The 15057-nt window shown below is 35.3% G+C and overlaps 1 protein-coding gene across 2 annotated transcripts in view; it reads left to right on the top strand.

The window, feature by feature from the left end:
- The window catches only part of Rictor (RPTOR independent companion of MTOR complex 2), a 96591-nt gene that overhangs the window by 52329 nt on the left and 29205 nt on the right, over positions 1 to 15057 (top strand). For both annotated transcript variants that reach the window (XM_042690640.1, XM_042690639.1), the window contains exons 10-22: positions 18 to 85; positions 3018 to 3100; positions 3866 to 3953; positions 4879 to 4969; positions 5076 to 5142; positions 5324 to 5404; positions 7373 to 7473; positions 8773 to 8938; positions 9919 to 10020; positions 10135 to 10181; positions 13301 to 13436; positions 13754 to 13953; positions 14537 to 14663. In XM_042690640.1, the coding sequence (XP_042546574.1) occupies positions 18 to 85; positions 3018 to 3100; positions 3866 to 3953; positions 4879 to 4969; positions 5076 to 5142; positions 5324 to 5404; positions 7373 to 7473; positions 8773 to 8938; positions 9919 to 10020; positions 10135 to 10181; positions 13301 to 13436; positions 13754 to 13953; positions 14537 to 14663 (1357 nt within the window). The remainder of the gene's footprint in view (positions 1 to 17; positions 86 to 3017; positions 3101 to 3865; positions 3954 to 4878; positions 4970 to 5075; positions 5143 to 5323; positions 5405 to 7372; positions 7474 to 8772; positions 8939 to 9918; positions 10021 to 10134; positions 10182 to 13300; positions 13437 to 13753; positions 13954 to 14536; positions 14664 to 15057) is intronic.

Below are 15057 nucleotides of genomic sequence, written 5' to 3'. Positions count from 1 at the left end.
TTATTTTCTCCTAACAGAGAAGATAGGGAAGCACGGTTTCTAGCCAGTAAAATGGGTATCATAGCAACATTCCGGTCATGGGCAGGTATGTTATTCCGTTCCATGATTTTTGTTTGTTTGTTTGTTTGCTGATGTTGTTGTCATTTTATGTCCTGGTACTGAGGTTTAAACTCAGGGACTTGGTGCTGTCCTGAGCTTTTTTTTTTTTTTTTTTTTTTGCTCAAAGCTAGCACTCTACCACTGGAACCACAGCTCCACTTCTGGCTTTTTAGAGGTAAAAGCTTCCTGGGCTGGCTTTGAACCATGATCTTCAGATCTCAGCATATTGAATAGTTAGAATTGCAGGCATGAGCTTCAGTGCTTGGCCTCCATGTTTTGTAGCATCTAAAAAGTAACTTTTTCAAATATTAAATTTATTATTACCTAATTTAAATATTAATCTAGTGTTTTTATATTACTAGAACCAAGGAAAATCATACAGTTATTAAAATATAGTGAAGAATAAGAAATAACTAGTATTCTTTTAGATATAATATTAAATACATACATTTATTAGCTATTTGTAAATACTGTGTTAATGATTATCTGGGCAATTTAAGAAAAAATTAAGCATTATCTATAACCCTCCTCCTTCCAAAAAAAATCCCTCCCAAAAACAAAATAAAAATCTAGTGTTGAATGTTTTATGGTCATATATGTAACTAAAAATTTGTTAATGAAAAATAGTGTGGTAATATAAGAAATACCAAATAAATTGAGTAGAGCTACTGTACCTTTTTCTTCTTTCTTTTTGCCATGATAAGGATCAAATCTGAGTCTTGTCCAGAAAGTGCTGTACAACTGAGGTACATTTGCAGCCACTAAGCTCCTTTTGAATGGGATTATATGTTTTATCTTATTATGGAGTAAAAAGCTAACATTTTTTATATAAAATAACACCTCTACTAATTGTTATTTTCTATTAGCATTTTTTTCTTCCTTATTGGCATCAAGAATAATTGAAGAGAACATGGGAAGGAATGTAGCTGTAAGTAGAACAAGGCAATTTTCTTGTTCTACGTACTGTGGTAACCCTAATGTACAAATACCTTTTCCTCACTAATGTTTATTCCACTCATAAACTTGGTCCTTAGCCAGTATGTTTCCAGGAACTTGCTTTCTCCTATTGGCATTATGGCAAAAGCCCTACCTTGCCATATTTCATAAGTACCTATTTTTTTTATCCTCACAGTAAAGAGGGGGTCTCTGATCACCCAACATCATTTTTTTTAATGTTTGTTTTTAATCCATTCTCTTGCTTTAATAAAATACTCAAGACTGGGTAATTTTTAGAGGTTTATTTAGTTCACAGTTGTAGAGGTGGAGAAGTCTGAGTATGGCATGGTGAGACAGAATAACTATGCTACCTTGGATCTCTCTCTTTCAAAGACTTCTGAAGTCTAAAGCTCCTCAACATAGAAATTGAGGGTTGAATTACTGAGAACATTACATCCTTCCATACTTTAGCCCTCCCTGCTCTTCAGAACTCAGTGTAACTTTGTTTTCTAAGTAATCACTTTACCATGGTTCATCTTACCTGCCATAAACGTGGTTTGTCTTTTCCAAAAGCTTCTGTCTTGCTTTAATCACCAGTATAGCCTAGCCACTATCTCATTCTTACTACTTCTATACACACTCTGTCTCTTTCCTCATCACTCACTGTGTCTTTTTTTTTTTTGGTTGTGGGGCTTGAACTCTGAGCCTGGATGCTGTCCCTCAGCTCTTCAGCTTAAGGCAATTGCTCTGCCACTTGAGCCACAGTGCCACTTCTGATTTTCTGGTGGTTAATTGGAGATACGAATCTTGTGGATTTTCCTGGATCCTCAGATCTGACACTCCTGAGTAGCTAGGATTACAGGCATGAGCCACCGGTGCCCGGGAGCCACCAGCACCTGGCACTCACTGTGTCTTTAATCCCAGCCAGTCTCTTTCTTTATTGCTCTTAGATCTTTTTTCCACATTACTTTCTCCTTGAACCTTTACATACCGAACCATCATTAGAAATGTTGGAGTCTTCCACTCTTGTATTGAAGTAATAGAAATACCAGCATATTAGACACTACAGTGGTGAAAGCATTTTTCTAACAACTTGTTTGTTCTAAATAATATTTAGATTTTTTGGTACTATTTATGAGTTAAATCTTGTGTGTGTGTGTGTTAAATCTTTTTGGGGTGTGTGTGTGTGTGTGTGTATCCTGAGGCTTGAACTCAGGGCCTGAGTATAGTCCCTGAGCTTTTTGCTCAAAGTTAATGCTCTACCACTTGAGCCACAGCTCCACTTCAACTCTTCGGTGGTTAATTGGAAATAAGAATCTTACAAACTTTCCTGCCTAGGCTGGTTTTGAAACATGATCCTCAGATAGCTCAGCCACCTGAGTAGCTAGGATTAATGTTATTTCTGTGATACGTTTTATATTTCTGTCATCGGTACACATAAATACCAGTTGCTCTGCATTCTTGAGTATTGAGTACTTTCGATTTGTTTATTGGCTATTTGCATGGCTTTCTTCAGACATGATTTTATATTTTCAGAACTCATTGACTTAGTTCTGTTACTTAAAATTTTTGATCTTTATTAACTTATTTGATGTCTGTTGCTTGCATTCTGTTTAGTCAATACATCTTAGAAATAAACATTTAAAAGACAAATTCTATACAGTTTTTCACTTTGGATTGAAGAGCATTAAACAAAGGAGAATAGACCATTGTCTTATTCTCTTCCATGATCTTAACTCCCACAGTAGTATGTATCAGTCAACTGGGTGCTTATCAATTTGTAGATATGAAAGAGAAACCAAAGGAATTTAAGTGATAAAATTATTTCTAATCAGAGGATTACTGAGAATGCTTAAAATGTATTTCACTTATAAATATCAATTACGGTAACCAGGTAGTATAACTTAACTTGGAAAAACATTACATATTTTACATTTTTCTAAAAAGTTCTTAATGATACTTATCTTTCAATTTTTTTTTAGGTATTATTAATTTATGCAAACCTGGAAACTCTGGGATCCAATCTCTAATTGGGGTACTTTGTATACCAAATATGGAAATAAGGGTAGGTAAAAGTTATTGTCATTCTTTAATTCCTGGATCTTTAACAGAGGAATTATTTAGAAAAATCATTTCAAATGAAGTTTTTGTTATTAGTTAATTTTTGTCATGGAACATGACATTGCTTAAACCTTGAGTTTCTTATAAATTTACTGCTGTGTATAATAACAATCAAAATTTGAACTGAAAATCTGAACGTAACTATGCTTTGCCCATTTAATGCAAGCAAGGCAGAAGGACATTCTCATTGTAAGAGGTTCAAGTTTTACAGAAATACATTTAGGAAAAGCTGTGGCTTCTAGTTTTTATTATGTTTCTATCTTTTTATGAATATTTTATTTTAAAGATGTTGGTTGAAGTTATTCCCTTTAAATTCTTTGTTTGTTTTAATTTTGTTCCTTCTTTTAGCCCTTTCTTTAATTGAACTAAACTTGTAGTTGGGAAATACTAGGAAATATTAGTCACGGTATGCCTTGCTTAAATGGGAAATAAAAGGCATTTGGATTATGAAAATGGAAAGATATGATTGCAAGTGGAAAGATCTCTTGCATAGAGAACTAAAGGCTTTGACAATTCAGTTGACTTTTTTAAAAAGTTAAATGATGCATGTAGTAAGTATTCAGTAATTTTCCTTTTTTATTAGAAGCATGCCACATAATTTTTCAAAACATTGAAAGTTGTGTTTATACCACTTTAAATAAGATATTTTAAGTCTTTAAATAAAGATTTATTTCATAGAAATAAGTTAACTATTTGTTTGCTGTTGTAGCGAGGTCTGCTTGAAGTTCTTTATGACATATTTCGTCTTCCTCTACCTGTTGTAACAGAGGAGTTCATAGAGGCATTGCTCAGTGTAGGTAAGTTTTGAAGTATTTTTGTACCTATTATTATAATTTTTAAGGTTACTTATCTAGTGTAAACACAGCTCTAAAGAACAATATTTAATGTAATTTTTTACTTCATCAGCATGGCTTGAAATAAAACATGATAATAAAATGTCATATTCCTAGGAGTTTTAAGTTTCTTTCTTAAATCAACCTAGTTTAGAAATAAGCTATGAAATTAATAGGAAAATGGATCAAGAAAGTAAGAGAGGAGACAGCAAGAAACCTGGATTGTTTTCCCTTTTTTTTCTTTCCCCAGCCCTTTTGTTTTTTGGAGGTTGAACCAGGTACTAATCCACTTGGCCACATACCCTAAACCTTTTCCTTTAGATGTTTTTCAAATAGGGTCTTGCTGTTAATAGCCAAGTTTTGCCTGGAAGGCAGTCCTTTTATTTATGCTTCCTATGTAGCTGGGGATGGCAGGCAAGCACATGTCACCATACCTAGTTTTTTTTATTGGTTGTGACAAACCCAGTTTAGTAATTCTTATGTTACCCAATTAATTGTTCTCTTAATTTAGTCAAAAGACTGCTCTAAGTCCCAAAACGAAGGAAATTAGATCTGTGTGCATTTATATAGCTATTTTTCTTTTTTTTGCCTTGAACTAAAGGCCTCACACTGTCCCTGAGCCTCTTTTGCTCAAGGCTAGCACTCTACCATTTGAGCCACAGTGCCACTTCTGGCTTTTTCTGTTTATGTGATGCTGGGGAATCGAATCCAGCGCTTCATGCATGCTAGGCAAGCACTCTACCACTAAGCCACATTCCCAGCTCTAAATAGCTTTTTTTAAGTGTATTGTTCTTTAAGCCAAAGAACCTTTTGAAGTTCTTTATTAGCCACACTTATCTTTTTCAGTGTTACCTAATTGTCTTTGTAACCCCTTGGTCTTTCATTATAGATCCAGGAAGATTCCAAGACAGTTGGAGGCTTTCAGATGGCTTTGTAGCAGCTGAGGCAAAAACTATTCTCCCTCATCGTGCCAGATCCAGGTAGCATTGAAATACAAACATTTAATTTGTCAATACTGCTTTTATATTAAACTGTGTACTATATGGAACATTGTTTAAGTTATTTCTGTGCTGTGTTTATTTCCAGACCAGACCTCATGGATAATTATTTGGCACTGATACTTTCTGCATTTATCCGCAATGGACTTTTAGAGGTAACAATTATAAACCTCATTTTATTTTGTCCTTTCTACGTGGACTAAAAAATTCAAAGGGAAAAGCACAAGTAATGCATAAATGTATACACGTAAATAATTTTGTGTATGCATATACATTATGCACACACACACACACATATATATATGTATATATACACACATATTTTTGTTTTTATAGGGTTTGGTTGAAGTGATAACGAACAGTGATGACCAAATCTCAGTTAGAGCTACCATACTTTTAGGAGAGCTTCTACATATGGTAAGTATTTCAACTTCAGATCATCTGTTTCATACTTGAATGCTTTAGTTAGTAAAGCAGGCTAATTTAATATTCTTGCTTTATTTTACCCCCCCCCCCAAATAAAATAAATTTGTATTTTTTGGTGGTAGAGATTGAACTCAAAGCCTTGGACTTTCGTTAGACAGGTGCTCTACCACTTGGGCTATGCCTCTAGCCCCTTTTCCCATTGATTTATCTTAAAGTATGTCTCATTTGATACTTAGGCCAGCCTGGACTATGATCCTCCTACTGGTATGTCCCTATGTCATTGGAGATGACATGTGCATGCCATAGCACCCAGCCTTTAGTGGAGATGGAATCTCTCTTGAGACAAGTCCAAATGTTTTTGCCTAGGCTGGTCTTGAAACATGATTCCCCGGATCCTCACCTCCCATGTAGCTAGAATTATAGGTTTAAGCAACCAAGCTTACTAAATTTGCATTTTTAATAGTGTTTATCTTTGCATTACAAAAATCCTTTGGTGCTTTTATTATGAGATGTATATATACATGCATCTAGTTTTGTAAATTAGTAAGGTACTCAGTACTGAATGTCAATCTCTTTTTTATGGTGTTGAGCTTGAACTTAATGTCTTGCCACTTGCTAGACAAGCTCTCTACTTTTTCTTGTTTTGCTTTAATTATTTTTTTGGATAGGGTTTCATAATCTTCCCCTCCTGAGCTGCACTCTGTTACTCTCCAACCACTAGCAGCACTTGGGTTATGTATGTGAGTGAGATAATGGAATAGAGCAAGGTGTTAACAGTTTTCTTCTTTTTAATGTATTGAACAGCCACTTGCTCTGTTCTTCAACCCATATATGAAAGAATAAGTCATTTTACAGGTTCTTGGGTTTGATTATATGTATTTTGTGTATTTTTTTCCTCTCATGACAGTGTAGAGTTTGAACTCAGGACTCTTATCTCCAATAAAGGCTAAGGGGACAGTCTCCAGCCCTAAGTTTAAGCTCCAGTACTGACATGTGGACACCACACACACACACACACGCGCGCGCGCGCGCGCGCGTGCACACGTGCACGCACACACACACACCTATTTCCTATAAGGATACCAATTATCAATATCTTGGGGTTTTTGTTGTTGTTGTTTTGTCTTGCTTTTAGTATGAAGGAATCACTTTTTGCATAAACCCATAACTCTGTGCTCTGGAAATATAAATCTGACCAACTTTAAGCATAGTGCCATTAGTTAATTACTTATTCCTATATCTACTCTTTTGTGATTAGTATGTTTATTGCTTGAAAGCTGACTGCATGGTAAGATTTTGGTTGGAAAACAAGAGTTAATAAGTTTTGTGTTTTTTTTTAGAGATAGTTGGGATATGATATATACTTGAGAGACTGATTATCAAGACTGCATGTATCAGCTTATATGTTTCAATATTGCATCTAGAATTTTTTTTTTTTTGGTCAGTTGTGGGGTTTGAACTCTGAGCCAGGATGCTGTCCCTTAGTTCTTCAGCTTAAGGCGAGTGTTCTACCACTTGAGCCACAGCACCACTTGCTATTTTCTGGTGGTTAATTGGAGATCAGAGTCTCATGGACATTCCTGTCCAGGCTGGCTTTAAATTGTGATCCTCAGATCTTAGCCTCCTGAGTAGCTAGGGTTATAGGCATGAGCCATCAGTGTCCAACTGCATCTAGAATTTTAAGTGATATTTTTATACATAATCCTTTCAGGTCTGTCAAAAATTGAGTTTGCTAGAGTTCTACGTAGAAACATTCAATATTTAACATAGGATCTGTGAAAATCTGTGACCTTATTAATGTATATTTATATGCTTATATTTGTTATATCTCATTTTTATTTACAATATATGAAAATTGTATATAGTGAGGAAAATAACTCATTATGTTAATTTTATGTAATCTTGAGCATACTTGTATTAATCTACTAAGATCTCACAAAATGTTGTGTTTTATTTTAGGCAAACACAATTCTTCCTCATTCACATAGCCATCATTTGCATTGCTTGCCAACCCTAATGAATATGGCTGCATCCTTTGATATCCCTAAGGAAAAGAGACTGTAAGTAACAGAGCTCTGCAGCATCTTAGGATGCTTACATTTTAATATCACTGGGGTTACTTTCTCTTCTTTCTTTTAGGAAAGAAAGGTAGGTAGGTTTTGCTTGGAAATTCTTCAAGAAGTCTTATAGATAAGAAGAAACAATAATCAAAGTTGTTTTTTTTTTCCTTTTTGTTTTGGTTGGTGGTGGGGCTTGAGCTCTGGGCCTGGGTGCTGTCCCTGAGTTCTTAGCTCAAGGCCACTTGAGCCACAGCGCCACTTCCGGCCTTTTCTTTTTTTGTGGTATTGAGGAATCGAACCCAGGGCCTCATGCATGCGAGGCAAGCACTCTACCACTGAGCCACCTTCCTAGCCCTCAAAGTGTTTTATTTGTATGTTAAGATACAAAATATTAGTAGAGTGACTAAAGAAGTTTTTTTCCAGTGTGTTTCTGAACAGAGTCATTTGATTTATCATGTGTTTAAAAATGTTTGAGAGTTTTTGGATTTTTTTTTGTTTAAAGCAACAATGTAGACTTTTTAAAAAATGTCTGTAAATTATTTCAAATTTTCAACATCCACATACTACTAACTCATTCCTTTCCTTGTATGGTTCAGATTGTTGGACTTTTAGAACTCGTACTGGAGAAACTATAAACTGTTCCTTTCTTCTTTTCCCTGTCCCCCTCTCTTCCTCCCTTTCCCCCTTCCCCTTCACTTTTCCCCTTCTCTTTTCTTGTTGATAGTGGAGTTAGAACTCGGGGTCTTTTACTTGCTAGGCAGGCACTCTACCAGTTGAATCCTTTGGTTTTTCAGGCAGGGTTTCTTAGTTTTGCTGGGTATCAGACTTGGTCCACTACCTTCCCATATAGCTGGGGTCACAGGCACTATTTCTGATCTTTTTTCTTTGTGCTTCCAGATTTAACCACATAGTTTATCTTTTTGTTTTCTTCAAATAGTTATATAAAGAGATTTAATTGAACATGTCAATTTATGTTAGATCAGAGTCACCTTCCATCATTTTCCCTGGCCCCCATATATTCCATTCTCATCTTCTCAAGTTTCCTAATTCTGTTTGTACACTAAGTATTATAACTCTTCATTTGTCCACTTCCTTCCTTTTAATTCCCACTCCTCTCATTCAAGACATGTTTTAGCTTTCTGGTATTCAGCTTTTTGACTTGTATGATAGTTAATTGCTCAAGAGTTTACCTCTTTCTATACAGTACTCTCTGTCCTTGAATTGCTATTTTAATAATTTATCTGTTATCACTTTAAATTATGCTACTTTTGCTATTGTATATATTTTTTTCCTTATTAGAAGAGCCAGTGCAGCACTAAACTGTTTGAAACGCTTCCATGAAATGAAAAAACGAGGACCCAAGCCTTATAGCCTTCATTTAGATCACATTATTCAGAAAGCAATGGCAACACACCAGAAACGAGATCACTATCTTCGAGTCCAGAAAGATATATTTGTTCTTAAGGTACACTCATGATTTTTACTATATACAGTTTCCTCATTCTTCAACACTGGATTTTAGTCTATACATCTGAGCTTTGTAGTTTGTTCATGCCTGTGGATTTTTCATTTGTGTTCTTGTGTTTACAGTGGACAGGTAGTTTAGAGCCAGGTTTTTATTACTTTATTTTTTCTCCCAAGGCAATGTCATTTATTGTTACTATTTTTTTTTTTTTTTTGCAGGTAGGTTTTGTTATAGTGGCACAGAACACATGGGTTTGGTTGTTACATTTATAGTGTATGTATGCATAGAGGGAATGGCCTTTTCATTCTAAGGACGTAAAATATGTGTAAACTAAAAAGCATGAGTAACGCCTAATACATCATACCAAATTCCTGATCAGTGGAAGACCTCTAGGCAGCATTTTTTTTCAAGTCTGATCTGGTATAGTATGGTTTCTGTCCAGCTTTGAAGCAAGGGATAGATGCATTGGATACTGAATCTGGAACTGATTGCACATACATGTTACCTGGTACCCCAGGGGACAACAGGACGTCTCAGAAATCCATTCATTTTCTGTTGCTTTTGGCAATGCACAGAACATTCTGGAAGCTCTTCCTTCTGAAAGTTGGTTCAAACCTTCAAATAGCACCAAGTGCTTTTGAGCTTTGGAGAGCTAGTATCCTGTGCTTCTTGTGCTAGTTCAGCTCCCATGGTCCACAGTGGCATGGCAGGGGCCCCTGCCACTCTTGGTCCAACCTGGAGGATAAAGAACTCTACCTCAGAGCCCTTGAAGCATCAGGGCAAAGGCACCAAATGAGTATTTCTGGTGGAGAATGACAGTAGTGGGTAGAGAGGTACATGCAAATGCCTTAATACCTTTTAAAATTAAGACTTTTTATAATCTGTCCATAAAGGAAATGTCTTTTCATTTTTAAAATTTGGATTTAGTCGTCTATGTGAGGATAGTTTACCTTGTCTTATTTGCTGTCTGGTGATTTTAGGATACAGAAGAAGCCCTTCTAATGAACCTTCGGGATAGCCAAGTCCTGCAGCACAAAGAGAATCTTGAGTGGAATTGGAATCTTATAGGGACCATTCTTAAGGTGTTGCAAATGACTTTATTATGATGGCTTGTTTTCATTTTTTTATAATTTATTACAGTCCTGTGCTTAGGAGTTGATAAATATATTTATATATAATATATTATGTTTTTCTAGTGGCCAAATATAAATCTAAGAAACTATAAAGATGAACAATTACACAGGTATGTAAAAACTATTGTGCATTTTAAGTTAAAGAATTTAGATTTAGAGCATGTCTAATGCCTGCTGAAAATAATAATTGACATTTTAAAGCAACATGTGCACATTTAGTCAATTAATATTCAGTAGGTATATAAATATGTAAGTATAGTCAACATTTGCTAATTACTTTCTGATCATAAACATTTTGCTTTTAGTTTTGGGTCAGAGTCATTGAGATAAAATTTTTTAAACTGGGGTATGAATCAGTTTTGTAGATGTCTTAATCCTTACTGTATGAGGATGACAATCATAAGGATATACTTTTTTTTTTTTTTTTTTTTTTTGCCTGTGGTGGGGCTTGAACTCTGGGCTTGTGCACTGTCCCTGTGTTCTTCAGCTCAAGGCAAGTGTTATACCACTTGAGCCACAGCACCACTTCTGGTTTTCAGGTGGTTAATTGGAGATAAGAGTCTCACAGACTTTCCTGCCCAAGCTGGCTTTGAACTGCAATCCCCAGATCTCAGTCTCCTTTATAGCTAGGATATAGACATGAGCCACTGGTGCCCAGCAGGATATACATTTTAAATGTGCAACTTTTGTACATCATTCACATCTGAATTTGAAAAGATACCATTTTTAGTTCCTCTTAATACTCTCCTTGACCACTATATAAAACATGATTAATGTTCATAGCATATAGAACACTTCAACTGTGCTCCTTCTTGAGTGCACCCAGGATGTTTTACTCCTGAGTGGCAACTAGCCAATTACCTGTACTCATATCGTTGATTAAGGCAGCTTTACCTTTTTTTTAAAGACTTTATTGTTATTGTAGAGGTGATATTTAGAGAGGTTATAGTTACTTGAGTCAGATAATGAATGCAGTTCTTCCCTTGCTCTCTCCTAGTTTTTCCCTCCCATCCACACCCACAGGATGTATAGTTCATTTTTCATATAGTGTCTAGTGAGTACCCCTGTTGTATTTGTTTACCCTTTGTCCCACCATTTCTCTGCCCCTCTTACCCTCCCAAACTAACAAAAACAAGACAAATGGAAAAGACAACAAAAATAGCAACCCAAAAAATCCTTGTTTCCTTTTCTTGGATTTCATTTCATAAGATAGTACTTTATTTGGTCATAGGCACATAGCTACTGAGCCTATGTGATTCGCTCCTGTGCTCCTCCTTTGGTCTCACTGTGTGAATGTCTGGAGACCCTTATAATTTATCATGTACCAGTGTGTTTTTTTTTATATCATTCAATGTGTATACTTGTAGATCTATAAGCACATTCTAGTTACCACAAATGAGGGAAGCCATGCAACCTACGTTTCTTTGGATCTGACTTATTTCACTTAATGTAATTTTTTTCAAGTCTTTCCCTTTTTTTTTTGGGTCCAGTTGTGGGGCCTGAACTCTGGGCCTGGGCACTGTCCCTCAGCTCTTCAGCTCAAGGCTAACACTCTATCACTTGAGCCAGAGTGCCACTTCCAGCTTTTTTTTTTTTCTTACGTGGTGCTGAGGAATCAAACCCAGGGCCTCGAGCATGCAAGGCAAGTGCTCTACCATTGAGCCACCTTCCCAGCCCATGTCTTTCCATTTTTTTACAAATGGGGCAATATCATTTTTTTTCTGATGGAAGTGTAGAATTTCATTGTGTATATATAGCACATTTTCTTGATCCATTCATCCACCGAGGGGCGAGGGGCATCTAGGTTGATTCTACATCTTGGCTATGGTAAACAGTGCTACAGTGAACATGGCTGTGCTGATGGCTTTAGTGTGGTAGTGTTTGTGTTCTATTGGATAAATGCCCAAGTTGCTGGGTCATACTTAGAAGCTCTATATTTAGTCATTTGAAGCATCTCCATACTGCTTTCCAGATTGGTTAAACAAGTTTACATTTCCACCAGCAGTATAGCGTCATCCCTGCCAACATCTGTTATTAGTTTTCTTGATAATGGCCATTCTAACTGGGTAAGGTGGAATCTCAGTGCTGTTTTGATTTGCATTTTCTTTATGGGCAGAGATTGTGAACATTTCCTCATGTGTCCATTGGCATTTCTTTATTTCTTCTTAGAAGTCTATAAGTTTGTAGCCCATTTATTAATTGGGTTGTTGAGTTTTTGAAGGTTAATTTTAAGGTGGGGGTTAGTTTTTTGAGCTCTAAGTATATTTTAGAGATGAGGCCCTTGTCTGATGTATATCAGGTAAAAATCTTTTACCATTCTGTGTTTTGTCTATTTACCTGTTAGTCATGTCTTTTGCCGTGCAGAAGTGCTTCAGTTTGATGCAATTCCATTAATCCATTCTTTCTTTGATTTGTTGTGATTCTGAATCTTTCTTAGGAAATTTCTACCTGTGCCCTAGTGTTTTCGCTAACCCTTGCTGTAATATTTTCATACTATCTGGCCTTTTACATTGAGTTCTTTGATTCATTTAGAATTGATTCTGGTGCAGGGTGATGCATGAGGATCTAACTTCAGTTTTCTGCATGTGGATAACCAATTTTTCCAGCACCATTTGTTGAAGAGGCAAGACAGCCTTATTTTATGTTGATCCCATTAGCATTATTTTTGTTCATCTTTCATGATATTCAGCATAACATACGTATTAAATTTTGAGGAATATATGTAACATAAAATATTACACTGAAATAAAGATGCTTTTAGGTACTAGTTCTTTATGTTCCTTAAGAACAGAGATGATGTCCTAACTCCTCCTGTATTAGATTAGATTGTAGTACATGAAGTTAAATTGAACTAAGTTAAATTGATGATTGGCACACAACATTGAAAGTTGCTGAAATAATATAAATTACGTTCATAAATTCATTTATAAGGGCTTTCTTCACATTTGCTCACCTCTATAGTCTAGATATCTTTTTTTATCGACCAGTAATTTTCTTCTCTGCTATTTCTTTTAAACATCTTACTGAAAAATTCTTATTCCGTGAAATGTTCCTAAAGTTTTCTTTAATGGTACAAATGAATGTGTTTATTATGTCTCTTGCCATTTACCCCCAATGGATGAGATCCAAAATATATTTTTCAAAAACTTGTTATGTCCTAACACAGTAGTCAGAGTTCTTTAATAATTGTTTAGCTTCTCACTTGGTTGACAATTTTATTTGGTCTTAGGTTTGTACGAAGGCTTCTTTATTTTTACAAACCTAGCAGTAAATTATATGCCAATCTGGATCTCGATTTTGCCAAGTCCAAGCAGCTCACAGTTGTTGGTTGCCAGTTTACAGAATTTCTTCTTGAGTCTGAAGAGGTAAGCCCTCATTTCACAGCAAAAATTTTTTAATAGAATTTACTACCTACCTCCTTTCGTCTTTCACTACCTCTGTTTTACTTTTATATCTAAATAGGCATAACCTTTATTTAGAAACATAAGAAGTGAGTTGAGACTTAGATATCAATTTAGCTAATTATAAGAACCTATGTGCTATGGTCTGCTCTTCTGTAAGATAGTATTGTGTTAAATGGGATTGTAAATAACAGATACTCGGAGAGTAATATATATTATTAGTAATTCATCAGCATTAATTATTTTCTATCTGATTATAAAGTTGATTTTTCTAATTATAGGACGGGCAAGGGTACTTAGAAGATCTAGTGAAAGATATTGTTCAGTGGCTCAATGCCTCATCTGGAATGAAACCTGAAAGGAGTCTTCAAAATAATGGTTTATTGACCACCCTCAGTCAACACTACTTTTTATTTATTGGAACACTTTCTTGCCACCCTCATGGAGTCAAAATGCTGGAAAAATGCAGTGTATTTCAGTGGTGAGCATCTCTAGTTTCTGTGCAGTATGACCCTAAACTTTATTGTTTGTCTTGGCAGGCTGACCTCTTTTATTTTTAATTCAGTGAAATAACTAGTATTTTTTTTTTTACTTGTTATACATGAGTTTGGAAAGTTTTACTTTTCAGAAGATCACTATTGTCTTTGATGCTTTGACATTACGTATTTTTCATTACTTTATTTCAGAAATGTGTTTTTATATTAGGTGTTTAAAGTCTGTTGTTGGCACAAACAACACACAAAATGATAACTGTGTAGTGATGAATATGCTAATTGTGATCATTTTTTTGAGATTGCTCTCTCCCTCTCTATATACATATGTAGATGTATCTGTATTCCCCCCCCTTCTCTATGTCTGTCTGTATCCTTTTCTGTCTCTTTATATATATTAATATGTGTGTATGTGTGTGTGAGAGAGAGAGAGAGAGAAAGAGAGTGAATCAGGTTGTTTACCTTAGATATATTTATTCTTTAATTTGTGGTATATCTCAATAAAGCTGGAAAAATATTTGTTGAATTAATGTTTTAATAAGCTTAATCTTTCTTTTTATCTTTACATTTTAGTCTTCTTAATCTTTGCTCCTTGAAAAACCAAGACCATTTACTAAAACTGACTGTTTCAAGTTTAGACTATAGCAGAGATGGATTAGCTAGAGTCATACTTTCGAAAATCCTGACAGCAGCTACTGATGTGAGTAAAACACAGACAATAAAACTATATTTTAAATAACTATTTAGCTTAATACTGTATAGATTTGGGCCTAAATAAAACTAAAACCTCCATTGGTAAAGGTAGAAATTGGGAATATTATAAAATGTTAGGAGAAATTATGACTTCATTGTACCCATATATATGTATATATTGGTCTTACTGAGTTTTAAACTCATGGCCTTATACTTGCCAAGCAGGTCCTATTTTACTATTTGAACCACAACCTCATCCTTTTTAGCTTCAGTTATTTCTCAGATAAGACTTTTTTATCTGCTTTTTGTCTGAGCCAGCCTTGGACCACAGCCTTTCTCACAGCGCCTCCCACATAGCTGGAATTTCAGGCATGTGCCACTGTACCCTGCTTGTTTATTCA

This window comes from Dipodomys spectabilis, unplaced genomic scaffold, assembly GCF_019054845.1.
Source record: "Dipodomys spectabilis isolate Male_0828 unplaced genomic scaffold, ASM1905484v1 ptg000138l, whole genome shotgun sequence".
Lineage (NCBI taxonomy): Eukaryota > Metazoa > Chordata > Mammalia > Rodentia > Heteromyidae > Dipodomys > Dipodomys spectabilis.
Note: the sequence above shows the minus strand (reverse complement) of the source record. Positions and strands in the feature narration are given on the sequence as shown.